The sequence below is a fragment of the Loxodonta africana genome, chromosome 19 (genome assembly GCF_030014295.1).
Source record: "Loxodonta africana isolate mLoxAfr1 chromosome 19, mLoxAfr1.hap2, whole genome shotgun sequence".
NCBI classification, from domain to species: domain Eukaryota; kingdom Metazoa; phylum Chordata; class Mammalia; order Proboscidea; family Elephantidae; genus Loxodonta; species Loxodonta africana.
Window position 1 is genome coordinate 61,669,103 of NC_087360.1, and position 26,900 is coordinate 61,696,002.

The window sequence follows — 26,900 nt, forward strand, 5'->3', positions numbered from 1 at the left end:
CTGATGAATTCTGCTTCTTAAGAATAAATATATTTTGTATGGCAATTAAAATAAAAACACCACAAGACATGTCAAAAGACAAACTACCAGTTGGGAAGGAAATTTGCCTCCCATTGCAAACACAAGAAAATTTATCTATCTATATATCTAGTTATCCATCTCATGAAAAAGAAATGCAAATTAAAACTATACCAAGATACCATTTCTTGTGCACTATGTAGGCAAAGGAAACCTTGGTGGTGTAGTGGTTAAGCACTACAGCTGCTAACCAAAAGGTCAGCAGTTCAAATCCACCAGAGGCTCCTTAGAAACTCTATGGGGCAGGTCTACTCTGACCTATGGGGATCAACTCGATGGCAATGGGTTTTGTTTTGTTTTGTTTTGGTATGTAGGCAAAAAATAAATTTAGACTTTACATCTTTGTGGCAAGATTGTGGGGAAACAAACCCCACATCTATCCAGATACATATACACATATATAAAATGAAATACATATGAAGTTTTTGTTTTTCATTGTAGGATTCCTTATAGTAATAAAATACTGGAAACAATCCAAGTGTCAAGCATTAGGAGACTAACTAAATAAGCTACGGCAATATCACATAATGGAGTATAATACAAGGGTTAAAAATCTTCAAAGATTATGAGATATATTGTTAAGCAAAAAAATTTAAGACTCAGAATTAGAGTAATATATCATGCATCATTTTGTTTAAGAAAGGAGACACAATAAGAATAAATACATTTATTTGCTTAAATTTACAAAATGACCACCAAAAGGATAAATAAGTCACTAATAAAAACGTTTTCATTGGGGCCAGGAAGCCAATGACAGAGGTGGCAGAACAGCAGTAAGAATTTTCTTTATGTCATTTGGCATATAATTTTGACTTTTGAAAAATGTAAATGCATTACTGATTAAAAGCATAAAATTAAGTCTCAAAAACAAAGTCAAATAAATGAACCTAATCTAACATACCCCACAAGTCTGTCACTTTGTTGTACTGTGGTAGCTTTGTGTTGCTCTGATGCTAAAGGTATGCCACTGATATTTCAAATACCAGCAGGGTAACCCATGGTGGACAGGTTTTAGCTGAGCTTTTCCAGACTAAAACACACTAGGAAGAAGGACCTGGTGGTCTACTTCTGAAAAAATTGGCCAGTGAAAACCTTATGAATGGCAGTGAAGTATTGTCTGGTATACTGCCAGAAGATGAGCCCCTCGGGTTGGAAGGCATTCAAAATATTACTGGGGAAGAGTTGCCTCCTCAAAGTAGAGTTGACCTTAACGACGTGGATGGAGTCAAGCTTTCAGGGCCTTCATTTGCTGATGTGGTAGGATTCAAAATAAGAAGAAACAGCTGCAAACATCCATTAATAATCGAGATATCGAAAATTGGAAGTCATCAAAAATGAAATGGAATGCATGAAAATTGATATCCTAGGCATTAGGGAGCTGAAATGGACTGGTATTGGCCATTTTGAGTTGGACAAACATATGGTCTACTAGCGGGAATGACAAATTGAAGAGGAATGGCATTCAACATCAAAAAGGGCATTTCAAGATCTATCCTGAAGTACAACGTTGTCAGTGATAGGATAATATCTGTACACCTAAAAGGAAGACCAGTTAATATGACTATTAGTCAATTTAGGCACCAACCACTAATACCAAAGATGAGGAAATTAAAGATTTTTACCAACTTCTACAGTCTGAAATTCATCAAACATGCAATCAAGATGCATTGTTAATTACTGGTGATTGGAATGCTGAAGTTGGAAACATAGAAGGGGTAGTAATTGGAAAGTATGGCCTTCGTGATAGAAACAATGCCAGAGATCACATCATAGAATTTTGCAAGACCTACAAATTCTTCACACCAAATACCTTTTTTCAACAACATAAACAGCAATTATACACATGGACCTCACCAGATGGAATACACAGGAATCAAACCTACTACATCTGTGGAAAGAGATGACAGAGAAGCTCTGTATCATCAGTCAGAACAAGGCCAGGGACTGATTGAGGAACAGAACATCAGTTGCTGGTATGTAAGTTCAAGGTGAAGCTGAAGAAAACTAAAGCAAGTCCATGAGAGCCAAAGTACAACCTTAACGATAAAAAAAAAAAAAAATAGCTCACCTGAATTTAGAGACCATCTCAAGAACAGAGTTGACTTACTGAACACTAAGAGCTGAAAACCAGAGGAGTTGTGGAATGACATCAAGAAAATCATAAATGAAGAAAACAAAATGTCATTAAAAAGACAGGGAAGGAAGAAAAGACTGAAATGAATGTCAGTACAGGCTCTGAAATTTGCTCTTGAATGTAGAGTAGCTAAAACAAACAAAAGAAATGATGAAGTAAAAGAGCTGAACAGAAGAATTCAAGGGGCAACTCCAGAAGACAAAGTAAATTATTATAATTAATGTGCAAAGACCTGGAGGTAGAAAACCAAAAGGAGAGAACATGCTCACCATTTCTAAAGCTGAAAAAACTGAAGAAAAAACTCAAGCCTCAAGGTGCAATATTGAAGAATTCTGCAGGCAAAATATTGAAAGATGCAGAAAGCATCAAAAGAACATGGAAAGAATACAAAGAGTCACTGTACTGAAAATAACTGGGTGACATTCAACCATTTTAGGAGGTAGCATATGATCAAGAACCAACGGTACTGAATGAAGAAGTCCAAGCTGCACTGAAGGCAAAGACAAAAAACAAGGCTCCAAGAATTGACAGAATACCGACTGAAATGTTTCAATAAATGGATTCAGCACTGGAGGTGTTCATTCTTTTATGTCAAGAAATCTGGAAGAGAGCTTCCTGGCCAACTGACTGGGAAAGATCCATATTTGTGCCCATTCCAAAAAAAGGTGATCCAACAGAATGCAGAAATCATAGAACAATATCATTAATATCACGCACAAGTAAAATTTTGCTGAAGAGTACTCAAAAGTTGTTACAACAGTACATAGACAGGGAACAGCCAGAAGTTGAAGCTGGATTTAGAAGAGGTCGTGGAGTGAGGGATATTGTTGCTGATGTCAAATGGATTTTGGCTGAAAGCAGAGAATACCAGAAAGGTGTTTACCTGTGTTTTATTGACTGTGCAAAGGCATTTGTCTGTGCCGATCATAACAAATTACGGATAACATTGCAACGAATAGGAATTCCAGAACACTTAATTGTGCTCATGAAGAACCTGTACATAGAACCTGTACATAGACCAAGCAGCAGTCGCTGGGACAGAACAAGGGGTACTGAGTGATTTAAATTCAGGAAAGGCATGTGTCAGGGTTTTATCCTTTCAACATAATTATTCAATCTGTATGGTGAGAAAATAATCCGAGAACCTGCACTATATGAAGAACAACAGGCCACAAGAATCGAAAGAAGACTCATTAACAATCTGCAATATGCAGATGACACAGCCTTCCTTTCTGAAAGAGAAGAAGACTTGAAGCACTTATTGATGAATATCAAAAACTACAGCCTTCAGTATGGATTACTGCTCAACACAAAGAACACAAAAATCCTCAAACTGGACCAATAAACAACATCATGATAAACAGAGAAGCAATTGGAGTGGTCAAGCATTTCATTTTACTTGGATCTGTTATCAATGCCCATGGAACCAGCAGTTAAGAAATCAGAGGACATATTGCATTGGGCAAATCTGCTGCAAAAGATCTCTTTAAAATATTAGAAAGCAAAGCTGTCACTTTGGGGACTAAGGTACAGCTGAACCAAGCCATGGTATTTTCAATCACCTCATATGCATGAGAAAGCTGAACAATGAATAAGAAACACTGAAGAAGAATTGACACCTTTGAATTGTGGTGTTGGTGAAGAATATTGAATACACTATGGGCTGCCAGAAGAACCAACAAATCTGTATTGGAAGAACAGCCAGAATGTTCCTTAGAAGCAAGGATGGCAAGAGTTCATCTCATTACTTTGGACATGTTATCAGAAGGGACCAATCCCTGGTGAAGGACATCATACTTCATCAGATCTGTGATCTGAAAGTATTTCCTGTAAATATGTGGCTGTTGCATACTTTTCATTTTCTTAATAGTGTATTTCAAAGAGCAGAAATTGCCAATTTTAATGAAGTCCAACTTACCAATCATTTTATGAATCATGCTTTTGGTATTATACCAAAAAAAAAAAAAAAGCTTTGCCCAACCCATGATTACAAAGATTCCTCTCCTATGTTTTCTTCTAGCAGTTTTTAAATTTTAAGCTTAGGCTATTTAGTTGTATGATCCATTTTAAGCTAATTATTGCATATATTGTGAGGTATGGATGAAGGTTCATATTTTTGCATATGGATAACCATTAGTACCATTTGTTGAAAAGAATATTTTTTCTTAATTTAATTACTCTTGTACCTTTGTCAAAAATCATTTGACCTGCATGTGTGAGTTTATTTTTATATCCTTTTGTCAATACCACATTGCCTTGATTACTGTACCTTTGTAAAAATTATTTAAATCAAGTAATGTAAGCTCTTCAAATCTGTTTTTCTTTTTTGAAAATTGCTTTGGCTATTCTAAGTTTTGTTGTTTCATATAAATTTTAGAATCAGCTTCTAAGTTTCTACAAAATTGCTGCTGGGATATTGATTGAAAGTGTATAGAATCGATCAATCAGTTTGTGGAGAACCAAATCTTAACACTACTAAGGCTCCCAATCCATAAACATGGTGAATCTCTCCATTTACTTGGGTCTCAAAGGAAAGTCCTAGGGTCTTATAGAGGTCCCTAGAGTGGGGAGAATGTTTCTTCGAATTTGCAGAACTCAAAATACAGTGAAACCTGTGAGAGCTAGAACTCGATGGGACTTCCTTGTTTTTCCAGGTCTCGTAGGTTTCCCACCTTTGACAGCCTGAGGTCTTACCACTTTTTTATCACTCCTTTTAGTGGAAAATATTTGAGTTTTCCTTCTCTGGCAGGTTTCCACCTTACACAGTTTCCAGCTTTCACAAGTTTTACTTATACTCTTACCAAAATATGGAGACAATGCTCTCATTTTTAAAAAAGCCCTTACAAATTGCAAGGCAATAGTCAACTGACATGAAAAGGCAATTACAGAAGGATAAATCCAAGTGATCAATGAGCACATGGAAAGATGCTCAAATTCACTAGTTGTCAGAAAAAAGCAAATTAAAATGACAATGACATCAATTGATATCCATTAGACTGGCATCAAATGAAAAAAGTAATAATACTTATGGCTGACACGCATGTGTGGGAACGATTAATCTTACACAAGCAAAAGGAAAAATATACATTTACAGTCACACATTGCTGACATCCACGAAATAGGATGTTATGGGATTTGGATGTTGTGCGAACACTGTACTACATACAGGAAGTCCCAAGGTTAGCAACACCCAACTTACACACAACCTATAGTTACAAACCAACACTTGCAAAGCCAGTTGTATTAAAAATTCGAGGTACATACAATGGTTTGTAATAACAAATGGGCACTACTTTGCGGTGTGCATCAAAACATTATTATTATTACTGTATTATTACTCCGATGGGGATTTCCAAAATTCTTTTATAACCTAATGGGACTACAGACTTACATGCAGTCGGACATTGCTGGAACGGACACTATGTGGCATGTTACTGTATACAGAGCTATTGAAAGACATTCTGATTATAATTACCTATAAATTTAATCTAAATAAAATAATAATTAACTATAACTGATCATTAGAAAACTAACGTTTAAAAAATAATGCAGAAAATTCACTAAGATAAAATATTTTTAACCTACTTTACCAAGCCTTATGATAAAAGCTGGTAATAAAACTCTAAACTTCACAATATAAACCCTATCTCTTTACGTAGTGGTTAAGAGTATGGGCTCTGGAGTTACAAACTGTGAGTTCAAACTCTAGATCCACCACTAGAGGCGAAAGTCCTGAAATGGCTTAACTTCAAATCTTGATCTCTTTGCTGGTAAAAAGATAAGCACAGAAATAAACGTTCACAATTTTTTCTTATTGCCTGGCAAGAAAGCAACCACAAGGCCTGAATAAAACACATAATGAATAATCAAAGCGTGAATTGTCAGGAATGAATAACAATTTCCTAAATTAAGCTACATCATTATCACAGATCTTTATTTTCTTTCTAGTAATATACTGAAACATTATTCTTACATGAATAGGTACGCAATATCATGGGGCCTTAGAGTAAGGTAGGACTGTTTCCATTCTAAAAATCTATGCAGTAATTCATCTGCCTCACCAACTGTAGAAATCTTATTTTTATCTGACCACAACTCCAATGATGACAGCACAATAGTAACTTTAAATTGGGTAAAGATCTAAAAACAGAAGAGATAAATACATGCAAAATTAATCTTTATGTTGTCTTATAATATCCTAGAAACTAAGTGTTTTGACAAACCCACATTCAGTTTGTATGGATAACTTAATTATCCAGAAATGCCATATCAAGTTAATCCAAATTATAATTTCAAAGAATTTCTCCTAACTAATATGAAAAGGAAAGTACTTACCGAATTTACAAGGCCAGTAAGTTCAACAATTTTACTTGTTACTATCGTATTATCAGAGCCCAAGTAATCATACTGAAAAAGAGAATTAATTTTAAATACAATTTGTTAGGTAATGTTTTGGGGATTTACTCTCTATCTACTCCTAGAAAGTTTGAGGCTACTTTGGGGTTATAACAGCCCAAGATAAGATATTAATAAATAAAAAATGAATATACATCATTGGTGGCAGTATAAAATGGTACAGCCACACTGAAAAATACTTTAGCGGTTTCTTTCAAAATAAGAAAATGGACTTACCGTATCACCCAGCAATTGCACTCCTGGACATTTATCCCAAAGAAATGAAAACTGATGTTCACACAAAAACCTGTACACAAATGCTTACAGAAACTTTATTGGTAATAGGCAAAAACTGGAAACTACTCATGTGTCCTTCAATGGTCAATTTGTTAAACAAATCATGGTACATTCACACTATAAAACACTACTCAGCCAAAAAAAAAAAAGAAATGAACTACTGATACATGAAACGATTTGCATAAACTTCAAGAATATTATATTGAGGGAGCCAAGATGGCGGACTAGGCAGACGCTACCTCGGATCCCTCTTACAACAAAGACACGGAAAAACAAGTGAATCGATCACATACATAACAATCTACGAACCCTGAACAACAAACACAGATTTAGAGACGGAGAACGAACTAATACAGGGAAGCAGCGATAGTTTCCAGAGCCTGGAGCCAGCGTACCAGTCAGGTACGGCACAAGCACAGAGACCTGCTCCACCCCCCTGAACTAACCCCGGGAGGGGGACCAGCCGGTTCCACGGGCGGGGTGGGACGCAGCCGGTAGGAGAAGTCCCCGGGAGGCAGTGACTGATCTTGGAGCAGAAAGAGCAGCATCCGAGCCGGGGAACCGTCCCGCAGGGATTTGGACTGCTCGCAGGTACGCCATAAACACGGAGAGTTGCTCCACCCCCTGAACTAACCCCGGGAAGGGGACCAGCCGGGTCGCGCGGGCGGCGTGGGACGCAGCCGGTAGGAGAAGTCCCCGGGAGGCAGCGACTGGTATTGGAGTGGGGAGAACAGCGTTCCAGCCGGGACACTTGGTCGCGGCACAAGCACGGGGAGCTACTCCACCCATCTGAACTAACCCCGGGAGGGGGCCCACCTGGTTCACGGGGGCGGCACGGCCACGCGGCTGGAGGGACGAGAAGTCCCCGGGAGGCAGCGACTGATTTTGGAGTTGAGAGTCCACCGTCCCAGTAGGGGAGCCTTGACGCTGGGCGTGGGGCTGGAAGCGGAGGATCTGACCGTGACTCCAGCAGGCCAGACCCCCTGGGGGCAATCTCCACACAGCCAGCACACATAGGCGACGCGCCCGCGGGAATCTCAGATATAACAGTCATTCCAAGCAAGACAAGCAACTCTGGCTATATTCTGAGGTGCTGCTCTCCTATCTCTCTGTTCCCTCCCCCACCCTCCCCAGGTGGCTTCATTAACATCTGAATAGCCTGAGCCAGAGGGAGAACTCTGATAGGGATCTGACTGCAGTTTTTTTTTAGCGGATTTTCTGGAAAAACTAGTTTCCCAGTGATGGCTCGGAGACAACAATCCATATCAAACCACTTAAAGAAGCAGACCATGACAGCTTCTCCAACCCCCCAAACAAAAGAATCAAAATCTTTCCCAAATGAAGATACAATTTTGGAATTATCAGATACAGAATATAAAAAACTAATTTACAGAATGCTTAATGATATCACAAATGAAATTAGGATATCTGCAGAAAAAGCCAAGGAACACACTGATAAAACTGTTGAAGAACTCAAAAAGATTATTCAAGAACATAGTGGAAAAATTAATAAGTTGCAAGAATCCATAGAGAGACAACATGTAGAAATCCAAAAGATCAACAATAAAATTACAGAATTAGACAACACACTAGGAAGTCAGAGGAGCAGACTCGAGCAATTAGAATGCAGACTGGGACATCTGGAGGACCAGGGAATCAACACCAACATAGCTGAAAAAAAATCAGATAAAAGAATTTAAAAAAATGAAGAAACCCTAAGAATTATGTGGGACTCTATCAAGAAGGATAACCTGCGGATGATTGGAGTCCCAGAACAGGGAGGGGGGACAGAAAACACAGAGAAAATAGTTGAAGAACTTCTGACAGAAAACTTCCCTGACATCATGAAAGACGAAAGGATATCTATCCAAGATGCTCATCGAACCCCATTTAAGATTGATACAAAAAGAAAAACACCAAGACATATTATCATCAAACTCACCAAAACCAAAGATAAACAGAAAATTTTAAAAGCAGCCAGGGAGAAAAGAAAGGTTTCCTTCAAGGGAGAATCAATAAGAATATGTTCTGACTACTCAGCAGAAACCATGCAGGCAAGAAGGGAGTGGGACGACATATACAGAACACTGAAGGAGAAAAACTGCCAACCAAGGATCATATATCCAGCAAAACTCTCTCTGAAATATGAAGGCGAAATTAAGATATTTACAGACAAACACAAGTTTAGAGAATTTGCAAAAACCAAACCAAAGCTACAAGAAATACTAAAGGATATTGTTTGGTCACAGAACCAATAATATCAGATACCAGCACAACACAAGGTCACAAAACAGAACGTCCTGATATCAACTCAAATAGGGAAATCACAAAAACAAACAAATTAAGATTAATTAAAAAGAAATACACATAACAGGGAATCATGGAAGTCAATAGGTAAAAGATCACAATAATCAAAAAGAGGGACTAAATACAGGAGGCATTGAACTGCCATATGGAGAGTGATACAAGGCGATATAGAACAACACAAGTTAGGTTTTTACTTAGAAAAATAGGGGTATATAATGAGGTAACCACAAAAAGGCATAACAACTCTATAACTCAAGACAAAAACCAAGAAAACCGTAACGACTCAACTAACATAAAGTCAAACACTATGAAAATGAGGGTCTCACAATTTACTAAGAAAAACGCCTCAGCACAAAAAAGTGTGTGGAAAAATGAAATTGTCAACAACACACATAAAAAGGCATCAAAATGACAGCACTAAAAACTTATTTATCTATAATTACCCTGAATGTAAATGGACTAAATGCACCAATAAAGAGACAGAGAGTCACAGACTGGATAAAGAAACACGATCCATCTATATGCTGCCTACAAGAGACACACCTTAGACTTAGAGACACAAACAAACTAAAACTCAAAGGATGGAAAAAAGTATATCAAGCAAACAATAAGCAAAAAAGAAGAGGAGTAGCAATATTAATTTCTGACAAAATAGACTTTAGACTTAAATCCACCACAAAGGATAAAGAAGGACACTATATAATGATAAAAGGGACAATTGATCAGGAAGACATAACCATATTAAATATTTACGCACCCAATGACAGGGCTGCAAGATACATAAATCAAATTTTAACAGAACTGAAAAGCGAGATAGATACCTCCACAATTATAGTAGGAGACTTCAACACACCACTTTCGGAGAAGGACAGGACATCCAGTAAGAAGCTCAACAGAGACACGGAAGATCTAATTACAACAATCAACCAACTTGACCTCATTGACTTATACAGAACTCTCCACCCAACTGCTGCAAAATATACTTTTTTTTCCAGCGCACAGGGAACATTCTCTAGAATAGACCACATATTAGGTCATAAAACAAACCTTTGCAGAGTCCAAAACATCGAAATATTACAAAGCATCTTCTCAGACCACAAGGCAATAAAACTAGAGATCAATAACAGAAAAACGAGGGAAAAGAAATCAAATACTTGGAAAATGAACAATACCCTCCTGAAAAAAGACTGGGTTATAGAAGACATCAAGGAGGGAATAAGGAAATTCATAGAAAGCAACGAGAATGAAAATACTTCCTATCAAAACCTCTGGGACACAGCAAAAGCAGTGCTCAGAGGCCAATTTATATCAATAAATGCACACATACAAAAAGAAGAAAGAGCCAAAATCAGAGAACTGTCCCTACAACTTGAACAAATAGAAACTGAGCAACAAAAGAATCCATCAGGCACCAGAAGAAAACAAATAATAAAAATTAGAGCTGAACTAAATGAATTAGAGAACAGAAACACAATTGAAAGACTTAACAAAGCCAAAAGCTGGTTCTTTGAAAAAATTAACCAAATTGATAAACCATTGGCTAGACTGACTAAAGAAATACAGGAAAGGAAACAAATAACCCGAATAAGAAATGAGAAGGACCACATCACAACAGAACCAAATGAAATTAAAAGAATCATTGCAGATTATTATGAAAAATTGTACTCTAACAAATTTGAAAACCTAGAAGAAATGGATGAATTCCTGGAAAAACACTACCTACCTAAACTAACACATTCAGAAGTAGAACAACTAAATAGACCCCTAACAAAAAAAGAGATTGAAACGGTAATCAAAAAACTCCCAACAAAAAAAAGTCCTGGCCCGGACGGCTTCACTGCAGAGTTCTACCAAATTTTCAGAGAAGAGTTAACACCACTACTACTAAAGGTATTCCAAAGCATAGAAAATGACGGAATACTACCCAACTCATTCTATGAAGCCACCATCTCCCTGATACCAAAACCAGGTAAAGACATTACAAAAAAAGAAAATTATAGACCTATATCCCTCATGAACATTGATGCAAAAATCCTCAACAAAATTCTAGCCAATAGAATCCAACGACACATCAAAAAAATAATTCACCCTGATCAAGTGGGATTTATACCAGGTATGCAAGGCTGGTTTAATATCAGAAAAACCATTAATGTAATCCATCACATAAATAAAACAAAAGACAAAAACCACATGATCTTATCAATTGATGCAGAAAAGGCATTTGACAAAGTCCAACACCCATTCATGATAAAAACTCTTACCAAAATAGGAATTGAAGGAAAATTCCTCAACATAATAAAGGGCATCTATGCAAAGCCAACAGCCAATATCACTCTAAATGGAGAGAACCTGAAAGCATTTCCCTTGAGAACGGGAACCAGACAAGGATGCCCTTTATCACCACTCTTATTCAACATCGTGTTGGAAGTCTTAGCCAGGGCAATCAGGCTAGACAAAGAAATAAAAGGTATCCGGATTGGCAAGGAAGAAGTAAAGTTATCACTATTTGCAGATGACATGATTATATATACAGAAAACCCTAAGGAATCCTCCAGAAAACTACTGAAACTAATAGAAGAGTTTGGCAGAGTCTCAGGGTATAAAATAAACATACAAAAATCACTTGGATTCCTCTACATCAACAAAAAGAACACCGAAGAGGAAATAACCAAATCAATACCATTCACAGTAGCCCCCAAGAAGATAAGATACTTAGGAATAAATCTTACCAAGGATGTAAAAGACCTATACAAAGAAAACTACAAAGCTCTACTACAAGAAATTCAAAAGGACATACTTAAGTGGAAAAACATACCTTGCTCATGGATAGGAAGACTTAACATAGTAAAAATGTCTATTCTACCAAAAGCCATCTATACATTTAACGCACTTCCGATCCAAATTCCAATGTCATATTTTAAGGGGATAGAGAAACAAATCACCAATTTCATATGGAAGGGAAAGAAGCCCCGGATAAGCAAAGCACTACTGAAAAAGAAGAAGAAAGTGGGAGGCCTCACCTTACCTGACTTCAGAACCTATTATACAGCCACAGTAGTCAAAACAGCCTGGTATTGGTACAACAACAGACACATAGACCAATGGAACAGAATTGAGAACCCAGACATAGATCCATCCACGTATGAGCAGCTGATATTTGACAAAGGACCAGTGTCAATTAACTGGGGAAAAGACAGCCTTTTTAACAAATGGTGCTGGCATAACTGGATATCCATTTGTAAAAAAATGAAACAGGACCCATACCTCACACCATGCACAAAAACTAACTCCAAGTGGATCAAAGACCTAAACATAAAGACTAAAACGATAAAGATCATGGAAGAAAAAATTGGGACAACCCTAGGAGCCCTAATACAAGGTATAAACAGAATACAAAACATTACCAAAAATGATGAAGAGAAACCCGATAACTGGGAGCTCCTAAAAATCAAACACCTATGCTCATCTAAAGACTTCACCAAAAGAGTAAAAAGACCACCTACAGATTGGGAAAGAATTTTCAGCTATGACATCTCCGACCAGCGCCTGATCTCTAAAATCTACATGATTCTGTCAAAACTCAACCACAAAAAGACAAACAACCCAATCAAGAAGTGGGCAAAGGATATGAACACACATTTCTCTAAAGAAGATATTCAGGCAGCCAACAGATACATGAGAAAATGCTCTCGATCATTAGCCATTAGAGAAATGCAAATTAAAACTACGATGAGATTCCATCTCACACCAGCAAGGCTGGCATTAATCCAAAAAACACAAAATAATAAATGTTGGAGAGGCTGCGGAGAGATTGGAACTCTCATACACTGCTGGTGGGAATGTAAAATGGTACAACCACTTTGGAAATCTATCTGGCGTTATCTTAAACAGTTAGAAATAGAACTACCATACAAGCCAGAAATCCCACTCCTAGGAATATACCCTAGAGATACAAGAGCCTTCATACAAACAGATATATGCACACCCATGTTTATTGCAGCTCTGTTTACAATAGCAAAAAGTTGGAAGCAACCAAGGTGTCCATCAACGGATGAATGGTTAAATAAATTGTGGTATATTCACACAATGGAATACTACGCATCGATAAAGAACAGTGACGAATCTCTGAAACATTTCATAACATGGAGGAACCTGGAAGGCATTATGCTGAGCGAAATTAGTCAGAGGCAAAAGGACAAATATTGTATAAGACCACTATTATAAGATCTTGAGAAATAGTAAACCTGAAAAGAACACATACTTTTGTGATTACGAGGTGGGGAGGGAGGGAGGGTGGGAGAGGGTTTTTTTATTAATTAATCAGTAGATAAGAACTGCTTTAGGTGAAGGGAAAGACAACACTCAATACATGGAAGGTCAGCTCAATTGGACTGGACCAAAAGCAAAGAAGTTTCCGGGATAAAATGAATGCTTCAAAGGTCAGCGGAGCAAGCGCGGGGGTCTGGGGAGCATGGTTTGCGGGGACTTCTAAGTCAATTGGCAAAATAATTCTATTATGAAATCATTCTGCATCCCACTTTGAAATGTGGCGTCTGGGGTCTTAAATGCTAACAAGCAGCCATCTAAGATGCAGCAATTCGTCTCAACCCACCTGGAGCAAAGGAAAATGAAGAACACCAAGCCCACATGACAACTAAGAGCCCAAGAGACAGAAAGGGCCACATGAACCAGAGACCTACAGCATCCTGAGACCAGAAGAACTAGTTGGTGCCCGGCCACAATTGATGACTGCCCTGACAGGGAGCTCAGCAGAGGACCCCTGAGGGAGCAGGAGATCAGTGGGATGCAGACCCCAAATTCTCATAAGAAGACCAAACTTAATGGTCTGACTGAGACTGGAGGAATCCCGGCGGCCATGCTCCCCAGACCTTCAGTTGACACAGGACAGGAACCATCCCCGAAGACAACTCATCAGAAATGAAAGGGACTGGTCAGCGGGTGGGAGAGAGATGCTGATGAAGAGTGAGCTAATTATATCAGGTGGACACTTGAGATTGTGTTGGCAACTCTTGTCTGGAGGGGGGATGGGAGGATAGAGAGAGAGGGAAGCCGGCAAAATGGTCAAGAAAGGAGAGACTGAAAGGGCTGACTCAAGACGGGGAGTGTAAGTGGGAGTAGGGAGTGAGATGTATGTAAACTTATATGTGACAGACTGATTGGATTTGTAAACGTTCACTTGAAGCTTAATAAAAGTTATTATAAAAAAAAATAAAAAATAAAAAATAAAAAGAATATTATATTGAGTGTAAAAAAACAATCTCAAAAGGATACATACATACTGCATGACTCCATTAATGTAACATTCATGAAATTCAGGACAATAATCATAGAGATGGAGAATAAATTCATGGCAGCCATGGGTTAGAGTAAGGGAGAGAGGATGGGTGTGGCTATAAAGTGATAACAATAGGGAGTCTTGTGGTGAGTTTTTTGATTGTGGTGGTGGTTACACAAGGCAACACGTGATAAATTTGCATAAAGTCATACACACACACAAAAGTATGTATATAACTGATGAAATCTAAATGAACTCTGTGGATTTTGGTTTCGATATTGTATTATATTGTGTTAAGATGTTAACCGTTGGCGAGGCTGGGAGAAGGGTACACAGGACTTCCCTATAAGATTTTTTGCAGTCATTCATGAACCTGTAATTATTTCAAAATCCATAACAGGGGCTAAACAGGGAATTTTTACAGCTCATTATACATGTCAGGAGGACTAAAAGAATGACTGACACGGACATTCTGTAATATCTTGATCCAGTAGAGCCTGGAAGAATTCTACTTTGTAATGCTCCTCTTCAGAAACTGTTCCTCGGAAGTCCACCGAGGCAATCAAGTGAGGCAACACCCAACTCACATCAGCTTTATTCTTCTTTGGAAATAACCAAGAGAGTTTAAAATGATTTTAAAAAGAAAAAAGGAGAAGCTTGGCTTAACAAGCCAAACTCGACTGTAGGATAAAAAGGTTGATTATCTGCAAGAATTCAGAGAGCAATCCCCAAAATCAGGTGCTACCCGTTCTGCCTTACCTCCTCTCCTTCTAATACTAAAAAAATTGTGCCCAAGGGGATCTCTTTTCTCATTTTTTACATCTTTCCTTGCTGCCCTTTTTACTCCACTGGCATTAATCCTAGTCTATATGTTCATGATTCACATATGTTTAGAACACCTCTCTCTCCCGAACTCCCTATACGTAGATGAACTTCCTGTAGAACACCACCCTTTGGATGCCCCACAGGCCTTCCAGACTAAACATATCCAAAACTGAACACATCTCCACCCCCTCCCTCAATAAAAAAAAAAAAAAAAATGCTCCTACTTACATTTTCACTACTTTAGTAAATGGTATTATCATCTGTCACCTCCTACAGTTATAACAATGCATGTCCACGACAGCAGAAACTTTTCCGTTTGGTTCACTGCCATGTCCTCAGTAACTAGAACACTGACTGTCATCTAGAAGATGCTCAATAAATTTGTTAAGTAAATGAATGAATCAGATCAATTTATAAGTCCTTCTAATTCAGCCTCACCTAAATCTATCCCTTTCTTTCTATTCCTAATGCCACTAATTCATAATTTTTCACTTTGTTGCTGGAAAAGTCTCTTATATAGTCCCTTCTGCTCCATTTTTCCCACCAGCAATCCACTCCCTATACTACTGCCAAAATGATGACACAAAAAAAGAAAATTTAAATATGTCACTCCCCTGCTTAAAATCTTTCAATGACTCTCCAATGCTTTTAGGGTAAAATCGAAATATCCTATCAATTCCTTAATTTCTCTCTTTCTACTTCCCGTGTTCAATTCTGTATATTAATCATACCAAACTTCTCACAGTGTCGTGAAAAGGGCCTTTTCTCACACTTATGTGCCCTTGCAAAGAAACGACACAAAGTCTTCCTTGGCTGTGATGGTTAATGTTATGTATCGACTTGGCTAGGCTATGAGTCTCAGGGGGAAACCCTGGTGGCATAGTGGTTAAGTGTTATGGCTGCTTACCAAATGGATGGCAGCTTGAAGCCACCAGGCACTCCTTGGAAACTCTATGGGGCAGTTCTCTCTGTCCTGTAGGGTCACTATGAGTCGGAATCGAATCGGCAGCACTGGGTTTCGTTTGGTTTTTTTTTGGTATGAGTCTCAGTGATTTGGTAGACACTGTACAATCACTTTCCATCTTGTGATCTAATGTGAACAGCCAATCATTTGAAAAGGGGGATTTCCTTGGGGGTGTGCCCTATCTCCAGTATATAAATGTTCTGGCAAAGCTCACTCTCTCTCCACCCTGCACTCTTCTTCTTGCCTGACCTCTGGTTCTCGAGACATAAGCCTGCAGACGTCTTCAGCCTGCTGCCTGACCTGCAGATTTTGGGTTGCTCAGACCCTGCAACCACGTGAGCTGGCAGAAGCTTTAAGCCTGCCACCTGACCCATGGATTGGGGACTTACCAGCACCCAAATTTGCATAAGCCATTTCCTTAAAGTAAATCTCTCTATATGTATTTATAAATACATTTCAGTGGTTTTGCTTCTCTAGAGAACCCAGACTGAGACATTGGTCCTCCCTTCCCCTCATTCCCCATTTCTTGTCTTGATTAAGTGTCTCACTTGCAAGCTCTTCTTGTACCCTAGGTTACAATTGTACGCTTCCATGTATGTCTCCATCATGAGGCTGTGTTTTTACAGCACCATATGCTTCCCTCAATCATGACACTGAATTTGCTAGGTGACAAATACGTATTTACAATTTTGTGAAATCAATGAAGACGATATTAGTATTATCCTTCTTTTACATGCCTAACATCTAGTAACACAGATGTCATGCATCTCCCTCAATGTATGTTGAAAGAATTTATTGAAGAATATGTAAGTATGTATAAAAATATAGAACAGAAATGTTTAATCAGCTTTATATTGCTTGCAAACCCAGCAATTTGGACGAGAAACTTAAAACTCTCAAATTTTTATAACATAACCCTGAAACAAAAAGAATTTTCATAATCCAAAATATTACCTAGAAATTTAGACATCTTTACTAGAAACACCTCAATTTTCTTTTAAATGTTTCCTTTACCCTCCTCTCTGCACTCTAATAAATCAAGTATTTTCATATCCTTCTCCAGCTCTCTCCTGTTTCTGATCCTCCACTCTGGATTCCTGACAAGCTCTATAATCCTATAAACAGAATTAGTAATGAGGACAATTCACATTTTATGTGATATTCCATAGGTGGGATAATCAAATGCTTATCAGAATAAAACCTGGAAAGTGTATTTTTACTCTTGTTTTCTGAAAACTTTGAAATATTAGGGGAAATAAAGCCATACCTATTTGATTGCAAACTAAGTTATCACCCCAAGGTCCTGAAGTCCAGGGGCTCTCAAACTTTTTATGGAAAATGGGGATCTAGAGGTGTCCAGACTGAAATAGGTGGACCATATATAACAGCCAAAAAAATCTTAACACATCACTATAAGCAGTTTTCATACATGGTTCAGCTATCATCTCTTTTGTTACCAATATATGTTTTCTAGAACTCGTGTTGCCTGTTTGGCAGCTCACTCCCTAGACTACATATTGGTTTTCCATACTGCCCTTAAATAGAACTTAAAAGTTTAAACAGTTTCACCTTAACCAAATACCATCATTAAAAAATATTGTGGAATGAGAGAGTTCCTGAAGACATGAAGTGTCAGGAAAATAATCAATTTGTTCTGCAGGATTGTTATATAAAGAGTTCAAATAAAATATTTTTGATAGAAATAGTATAATTTTCACTATTTGGTTTTCAGTTTGCAAATTCTTCTACTGTTTTCTCTATGACATGGGAGCAAGAATATTGGAATCTTTAAGTTACTCTCAAAAGCTCCAAACCAAACCCATGTCAATTCCAGCTCATAGTGACTCTATAGGACCGAGCAGAACTGCCCCAATGGGTTTCCAAGGAGGGGCTGGTGGATTCCAACTGCCAACGTTTTGGTTAGCAGCCAAGCTCTTAACCACTGCACCATCAAGGCTCCAAGTCACTCAGGGATAATCATACATTCTCATCAAATATTTAAAAGTAAAGAAAAAGTAAAACACATACCAAAGTTTTGTCCACAACAATATATATTTCTAGGTAAAGAGGATATAAATTTGGAACGGCTGCTTCTGCCTAGAAAAAAGAAAAACAGAATTTAAAGCCTTGAAAATTTTCATAATGTGTTTTCTTCTGAACTCTTTAGTGGAACTGTAACCACAGAATTTACATATGCTAGGTGTTTGTATTTTATAATTGGTTAATACCAATGTATTGTGCTTTAAGTTTCATGACAATAGACTCAAGTAATAATAACATCAGTTATGAAGCTATAATATTACTTATTAAAACACCTAGCATCTCTAACCATCTATTTCATCTGCTTATCAGAAAAAAATTAAACTTCTGCTCTAAACTGCCTCCATGCACCTCCATGGTACCATCCAAAAGCCTGCTACCATCAGTTATGGAATGGGAAGCCCCCCTAGATTAGCCAGCCCCCAGCCAACCTGCCACCTAACTACGGACATATGAGCAAGCTTCACTGATCAGCAGCACTGCCCGGCTGACTCCACCAAAACAAACAAAAAACCAGTTGCTGTTGAGTGGATTCCGACTCACACAACCCCCCTGCGTTTCAGAGTAGAGCTGCGTAGGGTTTACAATGGCTGTGATCTTTCAGAATTGGACGACCAGGCCTTTCTTCTGAGGTGCCTCTGGATGGATTTGTACCACCAACCTTTGGTTAGTAGCCAAGTACTTAACCATATGTGCCACTCAGAGACTCGTGGATAAGTGTTGTTGTTGTGTGTCATCAAGTTGATTCCAACTCTTAGTGACCGTATATGACGGAATAGAACTGCCCCATAGGGTTTCCTAGGCTATAGTCATTACAGGAGCAGATCACTAGGTCTTTTCTCCTACAAAGCTGCTGGTAGATTCTAAGAGCCAACCCTTCAGTTAGCAGCTGAGTGCTTAACCTTTGCACCACTAGGGCTCCTTCACAGAAAAGTAAGTAATAATAAATGGTTGTAGTTTTAATTTTAAGGCTCTAAATCTTGGGTATGGAGCCCTGGTGGTGCAGTAGTTAAGTGCTCAGCCACTAACTGAAAGATAGGTGGTTTAAACCCACTAGCCATTCCTCAGGAGAAAGATGTGGCAGTCTGCTTACAGGCCTGGAAACAGTATGGGGCAGTTTTACTAGGTCCTATAGGGTCACTGTGAGTCAAATCAACATGATGGCAACGGGTTTGGTTTTTTGGAAATCTTGGGTGTTTGTTATGAAGCAATAGGTAATAGATATGTTATTATACCACCAAGTGCCCAGAGAATTAACATTAGCAAACAATTAATTGTAGAGCTATATTACATAATACAGGAAGCACTCAATACATTTTTGTTGAATGGATGAATTATTTTAATTTGTAACCTCAAAATCTGACACTTCCAATACTCAGAGAGTTATCTTGGAATAACTTAGTTTATCATGCTCAAATCATATCTCTGTGATTTAATATCATTCTGCTGAGACATTTTCTACACAAACAGATTCTGACGCCAGTCTTTGAATCCCCAGGATCCTGCTCTGAAATTTTAAAATCTTGGCCTTCTTCTTGCACTTGTTTTATTCTCACACCTATTTTATGATGCTTGAGTGCACAAAGATTTGCTTAAAAATAATTGATAACACATTTAAAGAAAAGTTCTGATCAAATGTTCCTTGCCTATAAATTGTCGTAAACTCAAAGAAGACAACTAAGTTTCCTAACACTACCATATTTTTGAGGTTGTTTAAAGTTAAAAGCTTACATTTTTATAAATTAAACTTATAAGTTTAAACTTTTGTAAAATATCAGTATTTATAGGCATATATATACTATATTCTGACATAAGAAATACAAGCTCATATGGACAGTGCTTGGGGGGAATAGAAAGGATGATCAGCATTAAATGAAAAGGAACTAAAAAGGGCTGCACTAAAATTGAGGGTCCCCGGGTTGTGCAAACAATAAGTGCTCAGCAAGGTTGGCTGTTCAGAGGCACCTTAGAAGAAAAATCTGGTAATCTATTTCCAAAATATTAGCCACTGAAACCCCTATGGAGCACAGTTCTACTCTGACACACATGGGGTCACCATGAGTCAAAATCATTTTGAAAGGAGTTCATTTATTGGGGTTTTTTGGCACCAAAATAATCATGAAATTTATATTTTCAGATTTCTGTATGTGTATAAATTTAAATACAAACAACATAGAAAATCACAAAAGGATAAAAGAACACACATCTTGACATTTCATTGTGAAACTGCTAAAAGCGAAATACAAAGAAATTTTTTAAATCTGGCAGAAAACACAAAGTTCCTAAAAACAAATAACAGAATGACTTCACACTTATCAGCATCAAAAGGTGTCAGAATATAATAGATTGATATCTTAAAAATAATAAGGGAGAAAAAAACATACTTCCATATCCAGGAAACCATTATTCAAGAAAAAAGTGAAATAGAGGCATTTTAAGACACAGGAAAAATACAAGAGTTTATTGCCACAGACTCCTGAAGCAAGATGTACTTCAGTGGAAAAAAATATGTAAATGTAATTATTCATATTATAAAATGTAAAAAAAAAAAAAAAAACCCTTTAAACAATTAAAAGAAAATAAATATCCTCCAAACAAGAAAAAAAAAAAAAAAAACAGTGGGAATAAGAAATCAAATCAAATCAACATAGGGTGGAAGGAACATAAATGAAGGAGGAGGAAGTAAAGGAGAAAGAGAAAGAAGAAAAGCACAGAAAACAAACAAAAACTGGAATAAAGGAATTAAACATGTGTTTAAAAGGCAGATACTTTCAAAGAGAATTTAAAAAATTACTAAAAACAAACAAAAAAGTTTGTTTTTAGGTTTTATAAGCTGGGAATATGTATATAACAGAAATATATATAAGACATGCTGTCTCAGAAACACAGAAAAGTAAAGGGACAGAAAAATATATAGCAGGTAAACACTAATAAAAATAAACACAGTGTAGGAATATTAATATCAGATGAAACAGAATATAAGGTAATTAGCATTCAAAGGAATAAAGAGAGTAAACTCTCAATGAGAGGGACTGACACAATAGCCACAACAATGTTTTTATGTCAATAAACAAACCAAATCATAACAAAAATCATGCAGTTACACAAGCATCCAACAATATAACCTCAAAATGAAAAACTCATATAATACGAACAGTTTGAAATATGCTCAAAAAACTAAAGAATTCAATAGAACAATTGGAAAATACAGACAAGAAAATTTCCCAGAAGGCAAATCAAGAAGCAACAAAGGTATGCCTCACAGTTCTGATCAGCAATAGTACTGATTACCAGAAGGCAATGCCTTCAAATTTCTGAGAATAATATTTTTATTTGATTTTTATATAGCATTCTATGCATAGTAAAAAAGAAAATAAGTTTGAAGGCACAATAAAAATATTTTAAGATATGCAAAATCTTCAGAATATTGGGGAAAAGTATTTTTGGGATATATTCCAGCAAATTGAGGGCATACATCAAGAAAGATGCATAGGCAGGATCCAGAAACAGCAGATCCAACTAGAAAAATCATGAACAGAAATCTCATAACTGTATCTGTGTATTTGCAACATAAACCAAACCAAAAAACCAAAACCCGTTGCCATCAAGTTGATTCCAACTCAGCACACAGGTGTCAGGGTAGAACTGTATTGTCGATGGTTGTAATCTTACAGAAGTAGATTGCCAGGACTGTCTTCCTTGATGTTGCTGGCTGTATTGGAAACACCAACATTTGGATTACTGTTGTTGTTGTTGTTAGGTGGGGTTAGTCAATTTTGATTCATAGTGACCCTGTATCACAGAGTAGAACTGCCCCATTGAGTTTTCTAGGCTGTAATCTTTATGGGAACATATTGGCAGGTCTTTCTCCCGTGGAGCCACTGAGTGGGCTCAAATCACCAACCTTTCGGTTAGCATCCAAGCACTTACCCATTGCACCACCAGGGCTCCTTTGGATTAGTAGCCACGCACAAACTGTATGCACCACCTAAGGACCTATCTGCAGCATAAAAAAATAAAAGCCAAACCAGTTGCCATCCAGTTGATACTGACTCATGGTGACCCCATGTGTAACAGAGTAGAACTGTGCTTCATAGGGTTTTCAACGGCAGAATTTTTGAAAGTAGATTGCCAAGGCACTTCAGAAGAAGTGTGAAGAGTTACATATTTATTTTGGTAAAATAGAGGGTCAGAAAAATGAGGTAAAGCTTCAATGAAACAATTGATACAACAGCCACAACAAGGGACTCAAACATGACAATGATCATGAAGATGGCATAGGACCAGGCAATGATTTGTTCTGTTCTACATAAGGTTGCCATGAGTTGGAGATGACTTGACAGCAACTAACAGCAACAAAGCTACAGTAATCAAAACAGGTTTTTACTGGTATAAGAACAGGCATATAGACCAATGGAAGAGAACTGAGAGTCCAAAAATAAATCCACATATCTATGGTCTATTGATACTCGATTAGGGTGTTAAATCCATTCAATGGGGAAAGAACAGAATCTTCAGCAAATGGTACTGGAACAATTGGATTTTCACATGCAAAAGAATGAAGTTGGACCCAAATCTCATACCATATATAAAAATTAACTTAAAATGGATCAAAGGCCTAAATATAAGAGTTAAAACCATAAAACTCTTAGAAGAAAACATAGGGGTAAATCTTCATGACCTTGGATTTGGCCATGGTTTCTTGGATATGACACTCAAAGTTCAAGCAATAAAAGAAAAAAGATAGGTAAGCAGCAGTACATCAAAATTAAAAACTGTTGTGCATCAAAGGAGGTTATCAAGAAAGTAAAAGGACAACCCACAGATTCGGAGAAAATATTTGCAAATGATATATCTGATAAGGGTTTAATATACAGAATATATAAAGAACTCCTACAAAACAAAAAGACAAACAATCCAATTAAAAAATGGGCAAAGGACTTGCGTAGACATTTATCCTAAGGAGATAGGCCAATGGCCAATAAACACATGAAAAGATGCTCAAAATCATTAGTCATTAGGGAAACACAAATCAAAACCACAGTGAGATACCATTCACACACACTAGGATGGCTATTATTAACAACAACAACCACACACAAAAAAAAAAAAAACAGAAAGTAGCAAGTGTTGATAAGGATGTAGGAAATGTGAACCCTGGTGCATCGGTGGTGGGAAAGTAAAATGCTGTAGCCACTGTGGAAAACAATTTGACAGTTGCACAAAAAGTTAAAGAAATACCATATGGCCCAGTAATTCCACTCCTGGGTATATAGCCAAAAGAATTGAAAGCAGAGGACCAAACAGATACTTGCACACCAATGTTCACAGCAGCATTATTCACAATAGCCAAAATGTGGAAGAAAAAAAGCCGTGTCTATCAACAGATGAATGGATAAACAAATGCAAAATATACACACAATAGAATTATTCAGCCGTAAAAAGGAATGAAGTTCTGATATATGCTACAACATGGATGAACCTTGAAAACATTACGTTAAGTTAAATAAGCCAGACACAAAAGGACAAATATTGTAGTATTCCACTTATATGAAAGAACTAGAATCAGGAAATACATAGAAATTTCTTAGTCATCTAGTGCTTCTATAACAGAAATATCACAAGTAGATAGCTTTAACAAAGAGAAATGTATTTTCTCACAGTCTAGTAGGCTAAAAGTCCAAATTGAGGGCATCGGCTCCAGAAAAAGGCTTTCTCTGTCAGCATCGGAAGAAGGTCCTTATCATGAATCATCCCCTGGACTAGGGGCTTCTCTGCGCAGGAACCCCAGGTCCAAAGGACACGCTCTGCTCCCAACACTGCTTTCTTGGAGGTATGAGGTCCCCAGCTCTCTTCTTCCTTCCCTTTCCTTTTACCTCTTGTAAGATAAAAAGGTGGTACAGGCCACACCCCAGGGAAACTCCCTTTACATTGGATCAGGGATGTGACCTGAGCAAGGGTGTTACATCTGACCCTAATCCTCTTTAACCACAGCAGAGATTATGATTTATAACATATAGCAAAACCACAAAATGGAGGGCAACCTTACAATACTGGAAATCATGGCCTAAACACGTTGACACATATTTTGGGGGGACACAGTTCAGTCCATGACAGAAATAAAAGGTATTTGAAAGGTTACCAGGGGCTGAGAGAGAAGGAAATGGGGAGTTACTGCTTAAAAAGTACAGAATTTATTTGGAGTGTTGAAAGTTTTAAAAATAGATACTGGTGATGGTTGCATAACATTGTGAATGTAATTAATGCCACTGAAGTGTACACTTAAAAATGGTTAAAATGGCAAAATTTATGTTGCATATATTTACAATAAAATTTTAAAATAAAAAAAAATTTTTTTCCCCAAATCTAATGCACTTTTATTATTATTGTACTTTAGATGAAGGCTTACAGAACAAACTAGCTTCTCATTAAACAGTTAGTACACATATTGTTTTGCGACACTGGTTACCAACCCCACAACAAGTCAACACTCTCTTCTCGAGCTTGAGTTCCCTATTACCAGTTTTCCGGTCCTCTCCTGTCTTTTAATCCTTGCCCCTGGGTTGGTGTGCCCCTTTAGTCTCTTTTTGTTTTATGGGCCTGTCTAATCTTTGGCTGAAGGGTGAACCTCAGGAGTGACCTCATTACTGAGCTAAAAGGGCTTCCGGGGGCCATACTCTCAGGGTTTCTCCAGTCTCTGTTAGGCTGGTAAGTCTGGTTTCTTAAAAAACAAAAAAAAATTTTAAAGAGAAGTAGATGATTGTTACAATGAGAAAAACAATGATGTATGGTGTGAACGAAATTGCTAGGTTAAGAAATGGTGAGAATGTTCACCAAGACAGAATATTTCCTAATTAATGGGCTAATTAATTTCTTTTATTGTGGTAAAAGCATACATAACAAAACATAGCCATATCAACAATTTCTACACTTCAGTGACACTGATTACATTCTGTAAGTTGTACAACCATTCTCACTATCCTTTTCCAAATCATTCCACCACAATTAACATAAACTCAATGCCCCATAAGCAAAACTCCCCCTTTCCTCACCCTTTCCACCCTTGATAACCACTAATAATCTTTGGTTTTTATGTATTTGCTTATTTCATATAAGCGAGATCATACAACATTTGTTCTCCTGCAACTGACTTATTTCGCTCCACATGATATTTTCAAGGTTCATCCATGCAGTGGCAAGCATCAGAACTTCATTTCTCTCTATGGTTGAATAGTATTCCACCATTTGATTAAAAATGATTTTAACATTTTGTTTATCCATTCATCTGTTGATGGACATTTAAGTTGTTTCCACCTTCAGCTCTTGTGAAAAGTGCTGCAATGAACATTGATGTACAGGTTTCTGTTTGTGTTCCTGCCTTCTCTTCTTCTGGGTATATATCTAGGATTGGGATTGCTGGGTCATATGGTAGTTCTATGTTCATCCTTTTGAGGAACCATCAACCATCAACTGTTTTCTTTAGTAGCTGTACCATTTTACATTCCCACCTGCAATGGATGAGGGTTCTTAATTTATTTTTTAAAATAAATAGAATCAATAGCTGCTTTGAAAATAGTAATAAAACATACACTACTCACTTTTTCACCTGTAAAAATATTAGAGTCCACTGGTTTTGTCTCTATGCTTCTGCTATTTTCAGAAAAAATTGCAAATTCATTGTTTTCACTCTTAAGTTCATAAAGAAGATGCTGAAATTCAACTGACAATTCCAGAGGCTCAATTCCATAGGAAACATTTTCAAATTGCAATATTCCTCTGTAAAATTAAGAATAAAATTTTAAGTCTTTTTAACCAAATCTATATTATGAAGCTGACAGGATCCAAAAGAAAAGAATAATAAAGATACAAAATCTTTTTGACCTAATATTTTGACCCAAACTCTTTAGGTTTTGGAGACAATTCTGAAGCTACAAAGATCTTCATGATCCACAGAACCAATGCTTTCTTTCTTGTCTATTTTACACTTCTAAAAGGCAGCAGAAATTACCCAATCAATTGCTGGTGTACTTGTATACAGCATTATAGTGATCAAGTAATTTCCCTGTTTTCAAAAGTCAGTACTCAAAGTAATACCCACCCAGTGCCGTCGAGTCGATTCCGACTCATCAGGATAGAGTAGTAAGTAGAAATCTTAATTTCTCCCTGGTTTTTTGAAAAATGATTATACTGATTGTATAACAAAAGAAATACACAATAAGTAATTTAATTTATAAAATAAATAAGCAGTAAGCATAAAATATTTTACTAATTTTGTTTATGCAAAAAATCTGAACAAGAAATTAAAAGCAAGATTTTAAAGTATAAATATCTTGTATAACCATTCTTCACTGAATAGAGGAAGTAGGTGGAGTCACCATTCCTTGAAAACCAAATTTCAGGTCCAAATTTCTGAGTTCCATGTAAACAGCATTGAGGAACATTTGTTTGTGAAAACAAATAATCTATACTATGTAATGAAGGTGGAGAATTATCTGACAGAATGGAAAATTCTCTAAGCACTATGGAGGAGACCCAACAACGCTTGGAGAGTTTTAAGATAGTAA

At 37.2% G+C, this 26,900-nt stretch overlaps 1 protein-coding gene across 1 annotated transcript in view; it reads right to left on the reverse strand.

Annotated features, from left to right (window-relative positions):
- Positions 1-26,900, reverse strand: part of ADAM32 (ADAM metallopeptidase domain 32) — a 152,739-nt gene that overhangs the window by 85,308 nt on the left and 40,531 nt on the right. The window contains exons 6-8 of the mRNA XM_064271941.1: positions 25,935-26,112; positions 18,325-18,393; positions 6,548-6,619 (exon numbers count right to left, since the gene is read on the reverse strand). Of these exons, the coding sequence (XP_064128011.1) occupies positions 6,548-6,619; positions 18,325-18,393; positions 25,935-26,112 (319 nt within the window). The remainder of the gene's footprint in view (positions 1-6,547; positions 6,620-18,324; positions 18,394-25,934; positions 26,113-26,900) is intronic.